Source organism: Mya arenaria, chromosome 2 (assembly GCF_026914265.1).
Source record: "Mya arenaria isolate MELC-2E11 chromosome 2, ASM2691426v1".
Lineage (NCBI taxonomy): Eukaryota > Metazoa > Mollusca > Bivalvia > Myida > Myidae > Mya > Mya arenaria.
Window position 1 is genome coordinate 54,326,409 of NC_069123.1, and position 13,249 is coordinate 54,339,657.

Consider the following 13,249-nt stretch of genomic DNA (forward strand, 5'->3'; position numbering starts at 1 on the left):
TCGTTTTTGGAGTGGAGTTAAGTTCAAGATAAACATTGTTAATTCTTTAACATTAAGCGGAAATGAAAACTGTTGACCGAAGATTGTTTGTTATATTATACTGTCATATTGAAAGAATATAATCAATATACTTAATTGAGCATTGCGATCAGAGATAGTCGGATATCAAATACCACTTAAAGAAATCGAGTGTAAAAAGTGTGATATTCAATTCATTTTATTCAAAATGACTAAAATTGTGAATGGACATTATAAGCAAACTTGTTAAAAGGGTGAAAGTGCATTATTTGTGAACTGTATATTTCTTTTGAAACGTGTGCCGTTCTCATGCACGTGGACTTTATGTTTTGCGAAATGGCTATGTAATAAGTGAACGCCCTTGCATCGGACGACCATAGGAGCCGTGAATGCTTCAAGAGTCAAGTATAGTCTGAACGTGAAGGATTCAAAAACGAATCCTTCAGTGGCTTTGAAAGTTGACTTACATGACGACGAACGCACGGCCACCAGCACCAATGAAGCGGGGCAAATCGGCGGGTGCCCCGACTACAGTGGCCTCCAAGGAGTCCGTTGAAGGTCAGTACTTCAACTACAGGCCGAAACTTGGAAAGATTGTGTCAATGTTTTTTATCACGGCTTGTTACAGCGTTCTTGACAAGGATTTTATTTCTAAATTGCATGCAGATTCTGGTTAACATACAAGATACTCATTACTTATATATCATGACAACATGCAGGAACATGGCACACCGTAATGATCAATCAGTATATCAAGATTTATAGGTTCCCATTAAAAAAATGTAAGCACCATTATCTATAAAATACAACATAATCGTTTAACATGCGTAGTGAATGTAACAGATTTTTTGTATTTACCAATAATTGTAAATCCTGCCTTAACGTTAAATGGTTTAGGGGACTCGTAAGTGATATAATAGGCTTACCAATAAAGGTTCTATTGATACGTCAAATCTTTCCTTCGTATTATTAATGCAATGTCAATAAGATTTATTTCAAAAATATTGATCTTTAGTGACATATAGATCATTCTCAAAAATCATAATTCAACACAGGCTCTCAATTGATAATGAAAATAGATTCTGTTAAGCTTAAATGGTTTTCTTTTTCCGTTAATGTCAGGTTGTCAAACATTTTTTTATTCCTTCTGTAAACATTTGTAAAAATAAATTGTCAAATTTGTCAAAATATTACAACTGTCACAGGAAATAATTGCCGGTAGCTGAATGGTTCAATGCCATATATATTAAAGCCACACTCTCGACTCTCAGTTTATTGTGTATATTCACAAATAAAGAAAAAATAGCTCGTTCCACAAGGTCTCTTCTTTTTTAAGTTCTGTCAGATAGCGAAAAGTGTCGGCAAAACAACTAACTTTTTTCAGAGACTGATCAGTTACACTTAACCTGAAAGCATAAACATCATTTTGAATGCTTACAACTTTCGGTGTTACTACTACTGCTACTACTGTTGCTGCCGCTGCTGCGGCTACTGATTCTACTACTACTACTACTACTACTACTACTACTACTACTACTACTACTACTACTACTACTACTACTACTACTACTACTACAACTACTACTACCGCTGTCTATTGGTGTATAGTAATAAGTTCAGCTTTTTAAACATATATATATATATATAAATATATGACTGTAAAAAGCAACCAACCGGACCTTTGTTTGCAGAGATACGCGGTCTGTGCAGACGAGTGGCCCCTTACATGGTGCGCCAATGGCGAGAAGTGTGTTCCTTTCTTGGTGTAGCAGACAACATTCTAGATGACCTTGTACTCGAGTACCAGGGCCGACGCAAATCAGAGCTTGCATTTCAGGGGCTGTACCGATGGCAGGAAACGGCCGGTAGGGGCGCGCATAAAGACAAAATACTTAAAGCCCTGCAGCACGCCGGACTAAAACGAGCAGAGGGTAAGTCTTTCCTCTTACCGCCTCTCTTGCTACAAATTAACCACTAAAGTACGTTGAATGATAAAATGTAATGGTTTCTAATGGTTTTGTGTACCCGAGATATAAGGAACTTTTTCCCTTTTTTCTGCGATCTTTATCAATGATAACTGTAATGTGGCCCGAATTACCGAAATGAATATAAAGAGATTTAACTAAAACGCACCAAAATGAGTATGTCGATCACAAATGACATTGTGTTCTAGATGAATACCGGGCCATGGACACAAGTAAGCGAAAGGTGCCCTACATGGGGCGTCCGGAGAACGCAGCTGCCCAGTCGGAAACACCCGCCAACAAGCAGGCGAAGCAAAAAGGTACAACCGATTGTGACGGGTTTATGTATTATAAATTTGCGTTTCGAAAGTATTTATCAATTGACATGTCTGCATCACTCAAACCCAAAATTCTTAAGACGATGTACGTTATATCTGAGTTCTACTGTAATATTTGGTCAAGGAGCCATATTAAATGATGGACTGATGAGGATCGAACCTTGGACTTGTTGGACTAAGGGGCGAACATTTATACCATATTTCGAACAAACAATCGTTCCCCTATACTTGTATCTGTAGATTAAGAAATACGAATGAGTATTCCGGGTTCATTCAAATATGTAGACTCTGTACATACATACTTTATTATAATAAGTTGCTATATCAATACATTAAAACAGCACAGAAATCGTAAGAACCTTTTCTCTGATTGTGCAATATTTCATTCAGCTTCATGTAGTCACATATCAAATAAGGTCAGGTAGAGCTAGACGGTGCAATGCAATGACGTCAAATAGCTTTGTTTTCATTTGTGCATGAATAATCGGAATTGATATGCAACTGTACGTAGTTATTTTCTTCTCGTTTTAAATAAGATTTCGACTACATAGTTATAGATATCTTAACAATATAACCATTGCAAAGTTAAATTCTTCATACATTTCTTTTGAGAAGCATGTCTGCACGATGAGATAACGTCGTCGTTATTCGTGTTTTTCAATTTGCTCCCTGGTCGTCGTTTCGCTGATAACAAACAGCGGGAAAATTCAAGGATATCTTCAAACTTTAACATCAATCGAATACATAAGTGGGTATTGCTGCGCCCTGCATGATACTTACTTTTAAAAAGAAAACATACCATATTATAAATAAGAAAGACAATTGATGCAAAGCATCAAAGGGCGCCGTTTAATTGTTTATGCATTTGTTATATATTGAAATACAAGGAATGTGAAGGCCAACAAGCATATTATGGTGCATCGAACCGCATCAATGAAATTCTCAAAATATTTGTAGTATTCTGCCTAACAACATAAACTAAAGCATTTAAGTTAAAGAGTTTCAAGTTGAAGATTTCATTAGGGGTGATACATTAAATTAATGAACACGCCAGATTTAGGGTGCTTGTGCACTGTATTTTTTTTGTCCTTGACACATATCCAAGTTTTATTGCAATACCATAAGTAGTTTTAAAGAAATGCTCTGGTCAAGAAAAAGCGGCAAAGGGCAAACATACTGTAATAAGCTGAAATACAGCTTAAGTTATTGTGCACTACAATTCCTCTCGTTGTGCTTTACCATTGAATACTGAAATTCCAAACAGTAGTTTTCTAGTTATGCTCCGGACAGGAAAAGGTCCAAAGGGAGTAATCCATAAAGGGGTGATATGAAATACCAATTTAACATTTTCTGAAGAACTTTAATAAACATTATCATTTCGTCTGAAAGTTGCAAACATAAATAGTAACAGGAGATCTATATTATTATTATTATTATTATTATTATTATTATTATTATTATTATTATTATTATACCCCATTTATATAGCACTTTTATCATAAAAACATACGTTCAAAAGTGCTTAACAAACAAATATAAGTATATATACAAAAACATATATAGAAAGAATTTATAAGGCAGATGCACATGATAAAAATAAACACTACTGCTACATACAACCAATCTTTAAAACTCATCAGAAGGTATTAAAAAGTATAAAAGATAAGAAGCGATACTAAAACAGTATATGAAAACAATAATCCTTAAAGGCCATTATTACTTAAACCACGGACCTATGTTTATAGGTCCGTGTTTAAACTGAATTAATAAAAGTGTAAGATTTAGGAAGTTCCCGCGAAAACATCTTATCACATGACCAACTCGACCAATCGTTTTGTGCGCACTGTGTAGTGTTCTAAAAATAAAACAACTCGGGGGCAATCGTAATGAAATTTTACTTATGTTACATTCACCACATTCACAAATAAAGTAAGGTGAACTTTTTATTCCGATATCGATTAAATTGAAGAAACAGCTTACCTCATGGTTTATCAATGTAGAAAACATAACAAAAAAAAATAAAAAATAATTATTCCCATTCACATAAATACCGGTCCACACATTTTACATTTCCGGCTCATGATTACAGGTAACCAATCGGAAAACTTAAACGAATCGGGAACAGTTATTAAACTTATTTGTCGTTCTTCCAAAATAATGTTTTGGAGATAAATTGAAGACAATATATTCAACCATAAATAGCATTTTAAACACCCATCTGGGAGTAAGATTACTGATCTATTATTGGTCCCAGCACCCATGCAATCGTCATCTATTTGCAATTTTGAATCATAATAAAATAACAATAAAACCCAACTGTCAATCAAACTAAAAACCGCTCCCACCACTAACTAAAATAAATTCCCATTTCATTTCATAATAGGCGCGCACTTCAGTGCGCCGCCAATGATATTTTGTACCGTATACACATTCCTTCGATCACTCACTTCATGAATAAAAGCTTGATTCTCAGAATGGTCAGATTATTTTACTATACGAACATTTTACCAATAATACATTAGTACATTCATGCCAAGTTTAGTAGCATTGCACGGATGCATTATGACATATATACCATTATATATTATATTGTTAAACACTAAAATATTAGCATATAACTTTAAATAATTTAATTTCCCCACATTCTATGAGAAATTGTCAAAATCGTAAAAAAGAAAGTATACGTATGTTTTAATGGCTCGAGTACATTATATGATAGTAATTCGTTGTAAACTTGCATGCATTTTTTCCTTCCATAAAGCCTTTGCTGACCGGTTATCGCGGCCGAAGACTTCCCCTAGCGGCGACCAGCAGGATCCACGGAAGTCCACGAAGAAGCCTAAGTCTGCTGCGGTGGTTGCCTCTCAGACCAACCCACTTACACTTCAGGTGCCTGCCACTAAACCCACAGACAGATGTACGTGCATAGATTATTTATAATGTATGGTTCTCGTAGATACGCCGATACGATGAAGCCGTAGTACAAACATCGCATTCCTTGAGATTTTAACATCGTATACTTGTAATTGATCTAGGAAGTTTTACTTGTCTGTCTCTTCGCCATATATCATTTTGCACGCAAAAATACTGTTGGCATGTTAAACGTGATTTTTTTTCATGTTTGATGTATACATAACTTTTATTCAGGCGAGTTGAAGTTGAAAGTGACTGTGAAGGGCGTACAGCGGCGGGGCCAGGCGGAGGTGGAGGCGACCCGTGACGACTTCCGGTCCACCAAGGACGACTATAAGCACACCTGCCACACCTTCGTCAAGCTCGTCTTGGCCAACAGGAGGTTCCACTTTCGGGAGCTGAGGCGTCTGCTCGACTTTCCAGGGATTTCTATTCAAAGACTTACCATCATTGGTTTCAACATCAACGTCTTCATCCTGTGTCATACTCTCGGCGCTTTCGAAATACTTCACCAGACCTATGTCACTGGACGCTTGAGTGCGCTATTTCACCGCGCCCTGGTCACCCAGCTCTATCTGGATAGGTTGTGTGCCGCCCAGCTGGAACTGTCGGTAACGAATGACGAGGCGATGACAAGCATGTTCCGGAACATTCTAGTTGAGAGAAGCTACCTAGAGCGCGCGGACTCCATAGCAACAAAACATCCGGTGGACGAGTGTGACTACTTCACATGTGACACGGATGACGAGTCCGATTATGGGAAAGCTCCGAATGCAGGTATGATTTGTTATACTTCGGTTATTTTCAACCAACTTCAGTATTAATGGTTTCTGTTTACTTCCAAACACGAGCAAATGAATTTAAACTTTGAATAACAGTAAAACGACCATTTTTTTCTTATTATTGCAACATGTTCAAATCATTGTAGAAATCTGTATGTTCAAATTTCAGATAAAATAAAATCCTTCGATCTCAGTGCATTGAAAGAAGACTTGAATAGGTTTATAGGCGGCATGAAACAGCGTTTAGACACCTACAATGAGAATATCAAAGACCTGCTTATGACGCTACGTATAGTGCGACAGGGTAGCAGCCCCGAGATCTCGTGCCTAGATGACGTCATTGAATGCCTTGATTATCTCCGAAACAGCAAAAGTGTAGGTCAGGGCGGGAAGACGGACCTGTTCAGGGAATATCTGGCCATGGTCAACCAGATACGCCTTAAAGTGCAAGATATCAGCGAACAGGACTACCTAGTCAGCTTTGTCACAAACCTTACGGGGGACGCAAGTGAAACATTCCATAAAGTTTTAAGTGAAATTGAAATAATGCTTCATCCAATATCAAAGTTTAAAGTTGACGAACAAGTTTTGAATGAAATTACTCAAACCGGTATTGAAAAGGAAATATTTGGTGGGTTAATATGTTTCTTGCCAAAACTGTTGCAACTTATGCAAGATCTTGCCGAATCTATTGAACGTGATGATACAAATAAGGACGAAACTGTAGACCTAGATACTGAACATAACTTTGTTGAAACTGGCGAAGAGAACAAAGAAAATGTGACTGGGGGTCAGGAGATAATTGAAAATTCAAAGACAGAACAGGTGAATAGAACAAGCAACGCGTCCGACCAGCAGGACAAACAGCTCAGGCCTTCATCTGCTGTGAATTATGTTGAAACATGGACACCTTAGAGAACAATATATCTTTTTTCCATCCCGGTTATACTAACTAAGCCATAGAAATAAAGACATTTGCCATCACTGGCACATACAACAAACACGGTCGTTACTAAAAGCAGTTTTAATTATAAAGAAAATAACATTCAAGAGGAAGGTATATGTAAATGCATGTATAATAAATACAATGTACAAATTGTATGATTGGCCAGCGTCATATACAATCTAAGCTACAAAAATATGCCATGTATTGAAGAGTTTCTTATAAAACACCTTCAAACATGCAGGCTACAGTATATTTTTACATAAAACAACATTAAAACAATAATTATTGCGGTATAAAGGCGTTCCGAAACAATAATGCTCTGACATAAAAGTAACTAAATGTGAACTAATTACTCTATAAGAGTAAAGTGTATATCGGCAAGAAATAATATAATAACTCCCATATAAGCCCCTAAATGATAAAAAGTGCAAATAAAACTAAAATGGAATGGTAAAGCTTGTAAAAATTCAGCTTCTTTGTTGAATCCATAAAAGTGTAAAGTACCAATTAGTTTGTAGTTTACATATCTTCAAATATGAGCATATAATGCTGAGTATGCAATGTTGGCAAAATGTTCATCTACAGGCAACAATGCCCGTTTATGAGCTTAAGCAAACTTACCAAAACAAAACAAAAATACCGGTATGGTCTGAGCATATTTATCACAAGCATGAATCAACACAACACTTTGTTACGGCATTAATACTTGGCCCATATTTCCTAGCTAATTTAACAGTCATGTTCATGGTTTTAGTTGCTGTTTAAACAAATTCATTCCATTGTGGTACACGTGTTCAGAGAATAGATAAGAAGACGAATAATTCCATAATTCTTCGACGATCAGAAGCTGACCTTGATAACATCCTTGACCTGCAGAGCGGTAAGTATTACATAAAACACCCACAGGAAGATAACGAACACGCCTGAGGCAATCTTAGGGCCCTGGGGACCGCCCAGCTCAGCGCGCCCGAATACCGGAAGAAAGCGGCGAAGGAGGAGGAGGCCTAGCGCTATACAAGCGAACACCGAGTACACGATCACCGTGAAGCCTAGGGAACCCGCCGGTACTTCAAAATATTCACCCTGAAGCACATACAGAAAAAAAACCATACATGTATTTTAAATTTAGTAAAGAACATGTGTAACGCGGTATTTTGGTAGCGGCTAGTTTTGATTCACGAAATTCGGCCAACAGGGTACATATTAAAAGATTGGAGTCGTGCAGTGGATTTTTTGTAGTTGATGACATCATATCTTCTCGTTTCTTCATTTGCATCAACATGATCGACTTGAATGGACGTTAAATCAATTAATCAATTAATCGATCAATCAATCATCAGCATCGTCTTCGTCGTTGCGCTAACCTTAATCGTTGATGGTTTCTTTACAAAAACATTTAATATTCCTTTACAAAAGTATCATTATCGATGTATGTTTTATAGTAACAAGCTGTTAGTATTTAGTTGTACTTCTCTATTTTACTGTATTTGTATTAGAAGTTTTTAATACATTTCCAAGTATATCAATAAGTTGATGTCTTAATTGCTTATTTGAATGAGCATAAAAGGGGCCACTCGAAATAGGCACAAAGGTTCAGCGGAAGTCCAATAAGTATTGACAGTTTAAATGTCTGTACTACTATGTCAGTCTACCGTCTCAATCGGAGTTAATAGTCCTAAGTCTCGACGTCCTGTGCGTCTGTCCGAAAAGTTTATGTCGCTTGATTAGCAAATACCTTTTCACTTACTGCCATGAAACTGCTTTGTTGTTGTTGTTGTTGTTGCTGCTGTTGATGACCTTTTATTACATTCGTCTCTTTAAATGACTACCATGTTTCGGACAGTGTGTCCTTATCAACATATTTGTTTTGTATTGAATTACAACAACTCGCAGGGGTTATTAGATGTGTTATTTTCTGCCGAGTCAGTGTGGAAATTACTCCCACAACTCGTCGCTCCCAATAATATGCAGAACAGACATTCAATATCTGGACACAATAACACCCCGCACTGTTAAACAAGTTCGACCATGTAGCAAAGTAAATCCTTATGTGATAACACGTAATACCAGTAATGCATTTAACCGTTTCAGTCTTTTTCGGTTTTATTCAATTATGAAAACGCCAAAGCAGATAACACAATGGTTTAAAGCTAAATGTTGCCCAAGGCGTATATATACTTCTACAAAGTAAATCTGACTGGTCACATCACTATACCGCCTGTATCTGACCACACAGAAATGAGCACCATTTCCACTATTTGACACTATCAAATCTACTTGTGTACAATAAATGTTCCCATGCACTTTGATGCAACGATTTGTTTTTACCTTGACTGCCCAGTAGATGGAGGCGATGGTCCAGGGCAACCCGAGTCCCAGGAACACGTTCACCGAGTTACTTCCGTTCACGTTCCCCACCGAGCTGTCAGCCGTCTTCTCGTTTAGCGCTGCCGTCTTACTCGCAAACGTGTCAGGCATACTCGTTCCTGAAAAGTTTAATGGGACAATTGTACATGTCAGGTGAACGATAACTTGCCTTGAAAATCCCTTTAAATATTCTAATTAAGCCTTTGGGTTTTTTCTTTGTAGCATTTATTCAAAGTTCACATACCATGATATATAAAGTATACGCCGAAGAATTGTTTGCAACAATCGCGAACTTGTGCTAGTTTCACAAAAACGCAAATTTTAAAATGTTCCGCCTGCACTACTGTACTCCGACTTGACATTAATAATAACAATCCAATCGTAATCATTGCCTTGTTTGTTATGCGCCTTACATTTAAAACTTCTAGTATAATCAGGGACAATTACATAACTCTTGTTTAGGATAAATTCGGCAAACCTAACACTGCTTCCCTCTCTTCCCACACATCTTTCTCTACAACTAACAGTCTAGATTATTATGTTTCCACTTAAACAATACAATATACATGTATATATTAAATTCTTCTCTTATCGCTTTTCCTTATAGAACACTTTTTCTTGGTATTTAATCTGACATTTAATAAGAGGGCCGTAAGCGATGTTGACAAAACTCGTGGCACAATCCCCTTTCATGTTTGATTGTATATTGTTTGTTTCAGTCATCGATACTCTTATTTATATTAATGAAATACTGAACGTACCGAGCGCGACGAATGTGATGGCGGTAATGGCGTCGTCGAGCCCGATGAGACATCCGAATGTGCCCGCGAGGTCGTTTATAAACGTCGTGAGGAGCCCGATGACCCCCAGCGAAATGAGGAACGTCGGCCATCCGCCCCCGTACTTTGCTGGGGGTACACACGCGAAGATTATCTGTAGAGGAAGAAGAATGAATTAAACGCATACGTATAAATGTTTATAGATGGATATGCATGTAGTTATAGGTTAACGGACGCGTTAAATGCACAAACTACATGCGAGAAGACAATTGTTTACATTTTCACAACTTATATCATAAACATCGTCGACAATGAAGAAGTTAATGAAAGACAAGAAAAGCTCGCCATCTATAGAAATTCCGATAAGCAAAAAAGTTAAAAAACAGATCATGGTGATATGATTTATAACATCAGGTGTGCTTAACTGAGTTGGGCATGCATCAGGCACAACTAAAGCACAACTAAGGTCATCGTCGGAATGTGGGACGAACCTTCCATCCAAAAGTGAAGAAGTGGAGGACGTAGTCGAGGAAGGTAGCGTTGTCGATATCGCCGCCGTTGACGTTCATCGCTTCCTTGAACTGCTGCACCCACGTGGAGGACTCGAGCGCCATACCACCCATATTCGCCTTCGTCATATTCAATAGCCGACTCACGATGCCGTCAAACTCTATATGAATAAACACACGGTATATAATTATTTACTATGACGGGGATGATGAGGACGATTTGGGTAAATGTTAGCTTTAACGAGAATGATGAGGGTGGCGTGGGTGCATGTTAGCTTTGATGGGAATGATGAGGGCGATGTAGGTGCATGTAAGCTTTGATGGAAATGATGAGGGTAGCGTGGGTGCATATTAGCTTTGATGGGAATGATGAGGGTGGCGTGGGTCCATGTCAGCTTTGATGGGAATGATGAGGGTGGCGTGGGTGCATGTAAGCTTTGATTGGAATGATGAGGGCGATGTGGGTGCATGTTAGCTTTGATGGGAATGATGAGGGTGGCGTGGGTGCATATTAGCTTTGATGGGAATGATGAGGGTGGCGTGTGTGCATGTAAGCTTTGATGGGAATGATGAGCGCGATGTGGGTGCATGTTAGCTTTGATGGGAATGATAATGGTGGCGTGGGTACATGTTAGCTTTGATGGGAATGATGAAGGCGATGTGGGTGCATGTTAGTTTTGACGGGTATGATGAGGGCGATGTGGGTGCATGTTAGCTTTAACGGGTATGATGATGGTGGCGTGGGTGCATGCTTACTTTGAAGGGAATGATGATGGTGGCGTGTGTGCATGTTAGCTTTAACGGGTATGATGATGGTGGCGTGGGTGCATGCTAGCTTTGACGGGAATGATGAAGACCTCGTGGGTGCATACTAGCTTTGACGGGAATGATGAGGGCGACAAGGGTGCATGCTAGCTTTGAGAAGAATGATGAGGACGACAATGGTACATGTAAGCTGTGATGGGAATGATGAGGACCACGTGGGTGCATGCTAGCTTTGACAAGAATGATGAGGGCGACAAGGGTGTATACTAGCTTTGACAAGAATGATGAGGACGACAAGGGTGTGTACTAGCTGTGACGGGAATGATGAGGGCGACAAGGGTGTATACTAGCTGTGACAAGAATGATGAGGACGACAAGGTTGTATACTAGCTTCGACAAGAATGTTGAGGGCGACAAGGGTACATGTTAGCTTTGACGGGAATGATGAGGGTGACGTGGGTGCATGTTAGCTTTGACAAGAATGATGAGGGCGACAAGGGTGCATACTAGCTGTGACGGAAATGATGAGGGTGACGTGGGTGCATGTTAGCTGTGACAAGAATGATGAGGACCACGTGGGTGCATGCTAGCTTTGACAAGAATGATGAGGGCGACAAGGGTGCATACTAGCTGTGACGGGAATGATGAGGGTGACGTGGGTGCATGTTAGCTGTGACAAGAATGATGAGGACGACAAGGATGCATCCTAGCTTTGACGGGAATGAGGCGGGCGACGTGGGTGCATGTTAGCTGAAACGGGAAAGATGAGGACCACGTGGGTGCATGCTAGCTTTGATGGGAATGATGAGGGCGATGTGGGTGCATGTAAGCTTTGATGGGAATGATGAGGGTGGCGTGGGTGCAAATTAGCTTTAACGAAAATGATGAGGGCGATGTGGGTGCATGTTAGCTTTAACGGGTATGATGGTGGTGGCGTGGGTGCATGCTAGCTTTGACCGGAATGATGAGGGCGACGTGGGTGCATGTTAGCTTTGACGGAAATGATGAGGGCGATGTGGGTGCATCTTAGCTTTTACGGGTATGATGATGGTGGCGTGGGTGCATGCTAGCTTTGACGGAAATGATTATGGTGGCGTGTGCATGTTAGCTTTAACGGGTATGATGATGGTGGCGTGGGTGCATGCTAGCTTTGACGGGAACTATGAGGACCACGTGGGTGCATACTAGCTTTGACGGGAATGATGAGGGCGACAAGGGTGCATGTTAGCTTTGACAAGAATGATGAGGACGACAAGGGTACATGTAAGCTGTGACGGGAATGATGAGGACCACGTGGGTGCATGCTAGCTTTGACAAGAATGATGAGGGCGACAAGGGTGCATACTAGCTGTGACGGGAATGATGAGGGTGACGTGGGTGCATGTTAGCTGTGACAAGAATGATGAGGACGACAAGGATGCATCCTAGCTTTGACGGGAATGAGGCGGGCGACGTGGGTGCATGTTAGCTGAAACGGGAAAGATGAGGACCACGTGGGTGCATGCTAGCTTTGATGGGAATGATGAGGGCGATGTGGGTGCATGTAAGCTTTGATGGGAATGATGAGGGTGGCGTGGGTGCAAATTAGCTTTAACGAAAATGATGAGGGCGATGTGGGTGCATGTTAGCTTTAACGGGTATGATGGTGGTGGCGTGGGTGCATGCTAGCTTTGACCGGAATGATGAGGGCGACGTGGGTGCATGTTAGCTTTGACGGAAATGATGAGGGCGATGTGGGTGCATCTTAGCTTTTACGGGTATGATGATGGTGGCGTGGGTGCATGCTAGCTTTGACGGAAATGATTATGGTGGCGTGTGCATGTTAGCTTTAACGGGTATGATGATGGTGGCGTGGGTGCATGCTAGCT

General features: G+C 39.8%; 2 protein-coding genes across 9 annotated transcripts in view; one reads left to right on the top strand and one right to left on the bottom strand.

The window, feature by feature from the left end:
• On the top strand, nt 1–7,116 carry LOC128217094 (uncharacterized). The gene is made up of 6 exons (XM_052923979.1): nt 1–576; nt 1,710–1,949; nt 2,192–2,302; nt 5,082–5,237; nt 5,468–6,010; nt 6,185–7,116. Exons 1-6 carry the CDS (start codon nt 486–488, stop codon nt 6,928–6,930), a joined length of 1,887 nt encoding a protein of 628 aa, XP_052779939.1. The 5' UTR covers nt 1–485; the 3' UTR covers nt 6,931–7,116.
• Nucleotides 7,042–13,249, bottom strand: part of LOC128217056 (sodium/calcium exchanger 3-like) — a 22,105-nt gene continuing 15,897 nt past the window's right edge. For all 8 annotated transcript variants that reach the window (XM_052923931.1, XM_052923969.1, XM_052923948.1 and 5 more), the window contains 4 exons: nt 10,599–10,777; nt 10,090–10,261; nt 9,290–9,447; nt 7,042–8,044 (listed from right to left, as the gene is read on the bottom strand). In XM_052923931.1, the coding sequence (XP_052779891.1) occupies nt 7,802–8,044; nt 9,290–9,447; nt 10,090–10,261; nt 10,599–10,777 (752 nt within the window). In that variant the 3' untranslated portion in view covers nt 7,042–7,801. The remainder of the gene's footprint in view (nt 8,045–9,289; nt 9,448–10,089; nt 10,262–10,598; nt 10,778–13,249) is intronic.

What these genes read in the sequence shown, in the direction of transcription:
- LOC128217094 (XM_052923979.1), top strand. Translation starts at nt 486, where the DNA reads ATGACGACGAACGCACGGCCACCAGCACCAATGAAGCGGGGCAAATCG. An exon ending in CACTAAACCCACAGACAGAT is followed by an intron (nt 5,238 to 5,467) that starts GTACGTGCATAG and finishes ACTTTTATTCAG; the next exon opens with GCGAGTTGAAGTTGAAAGTG. An exon ending in TGGGAAAGCTCCGAATGCAG is followed by an intron (nt 6,011 to 6,184) that starts GTATGATTTGTT and finishes TTCAAATTTCAG; the next exon opens with ATAAAATAAAATCCTTCGAT.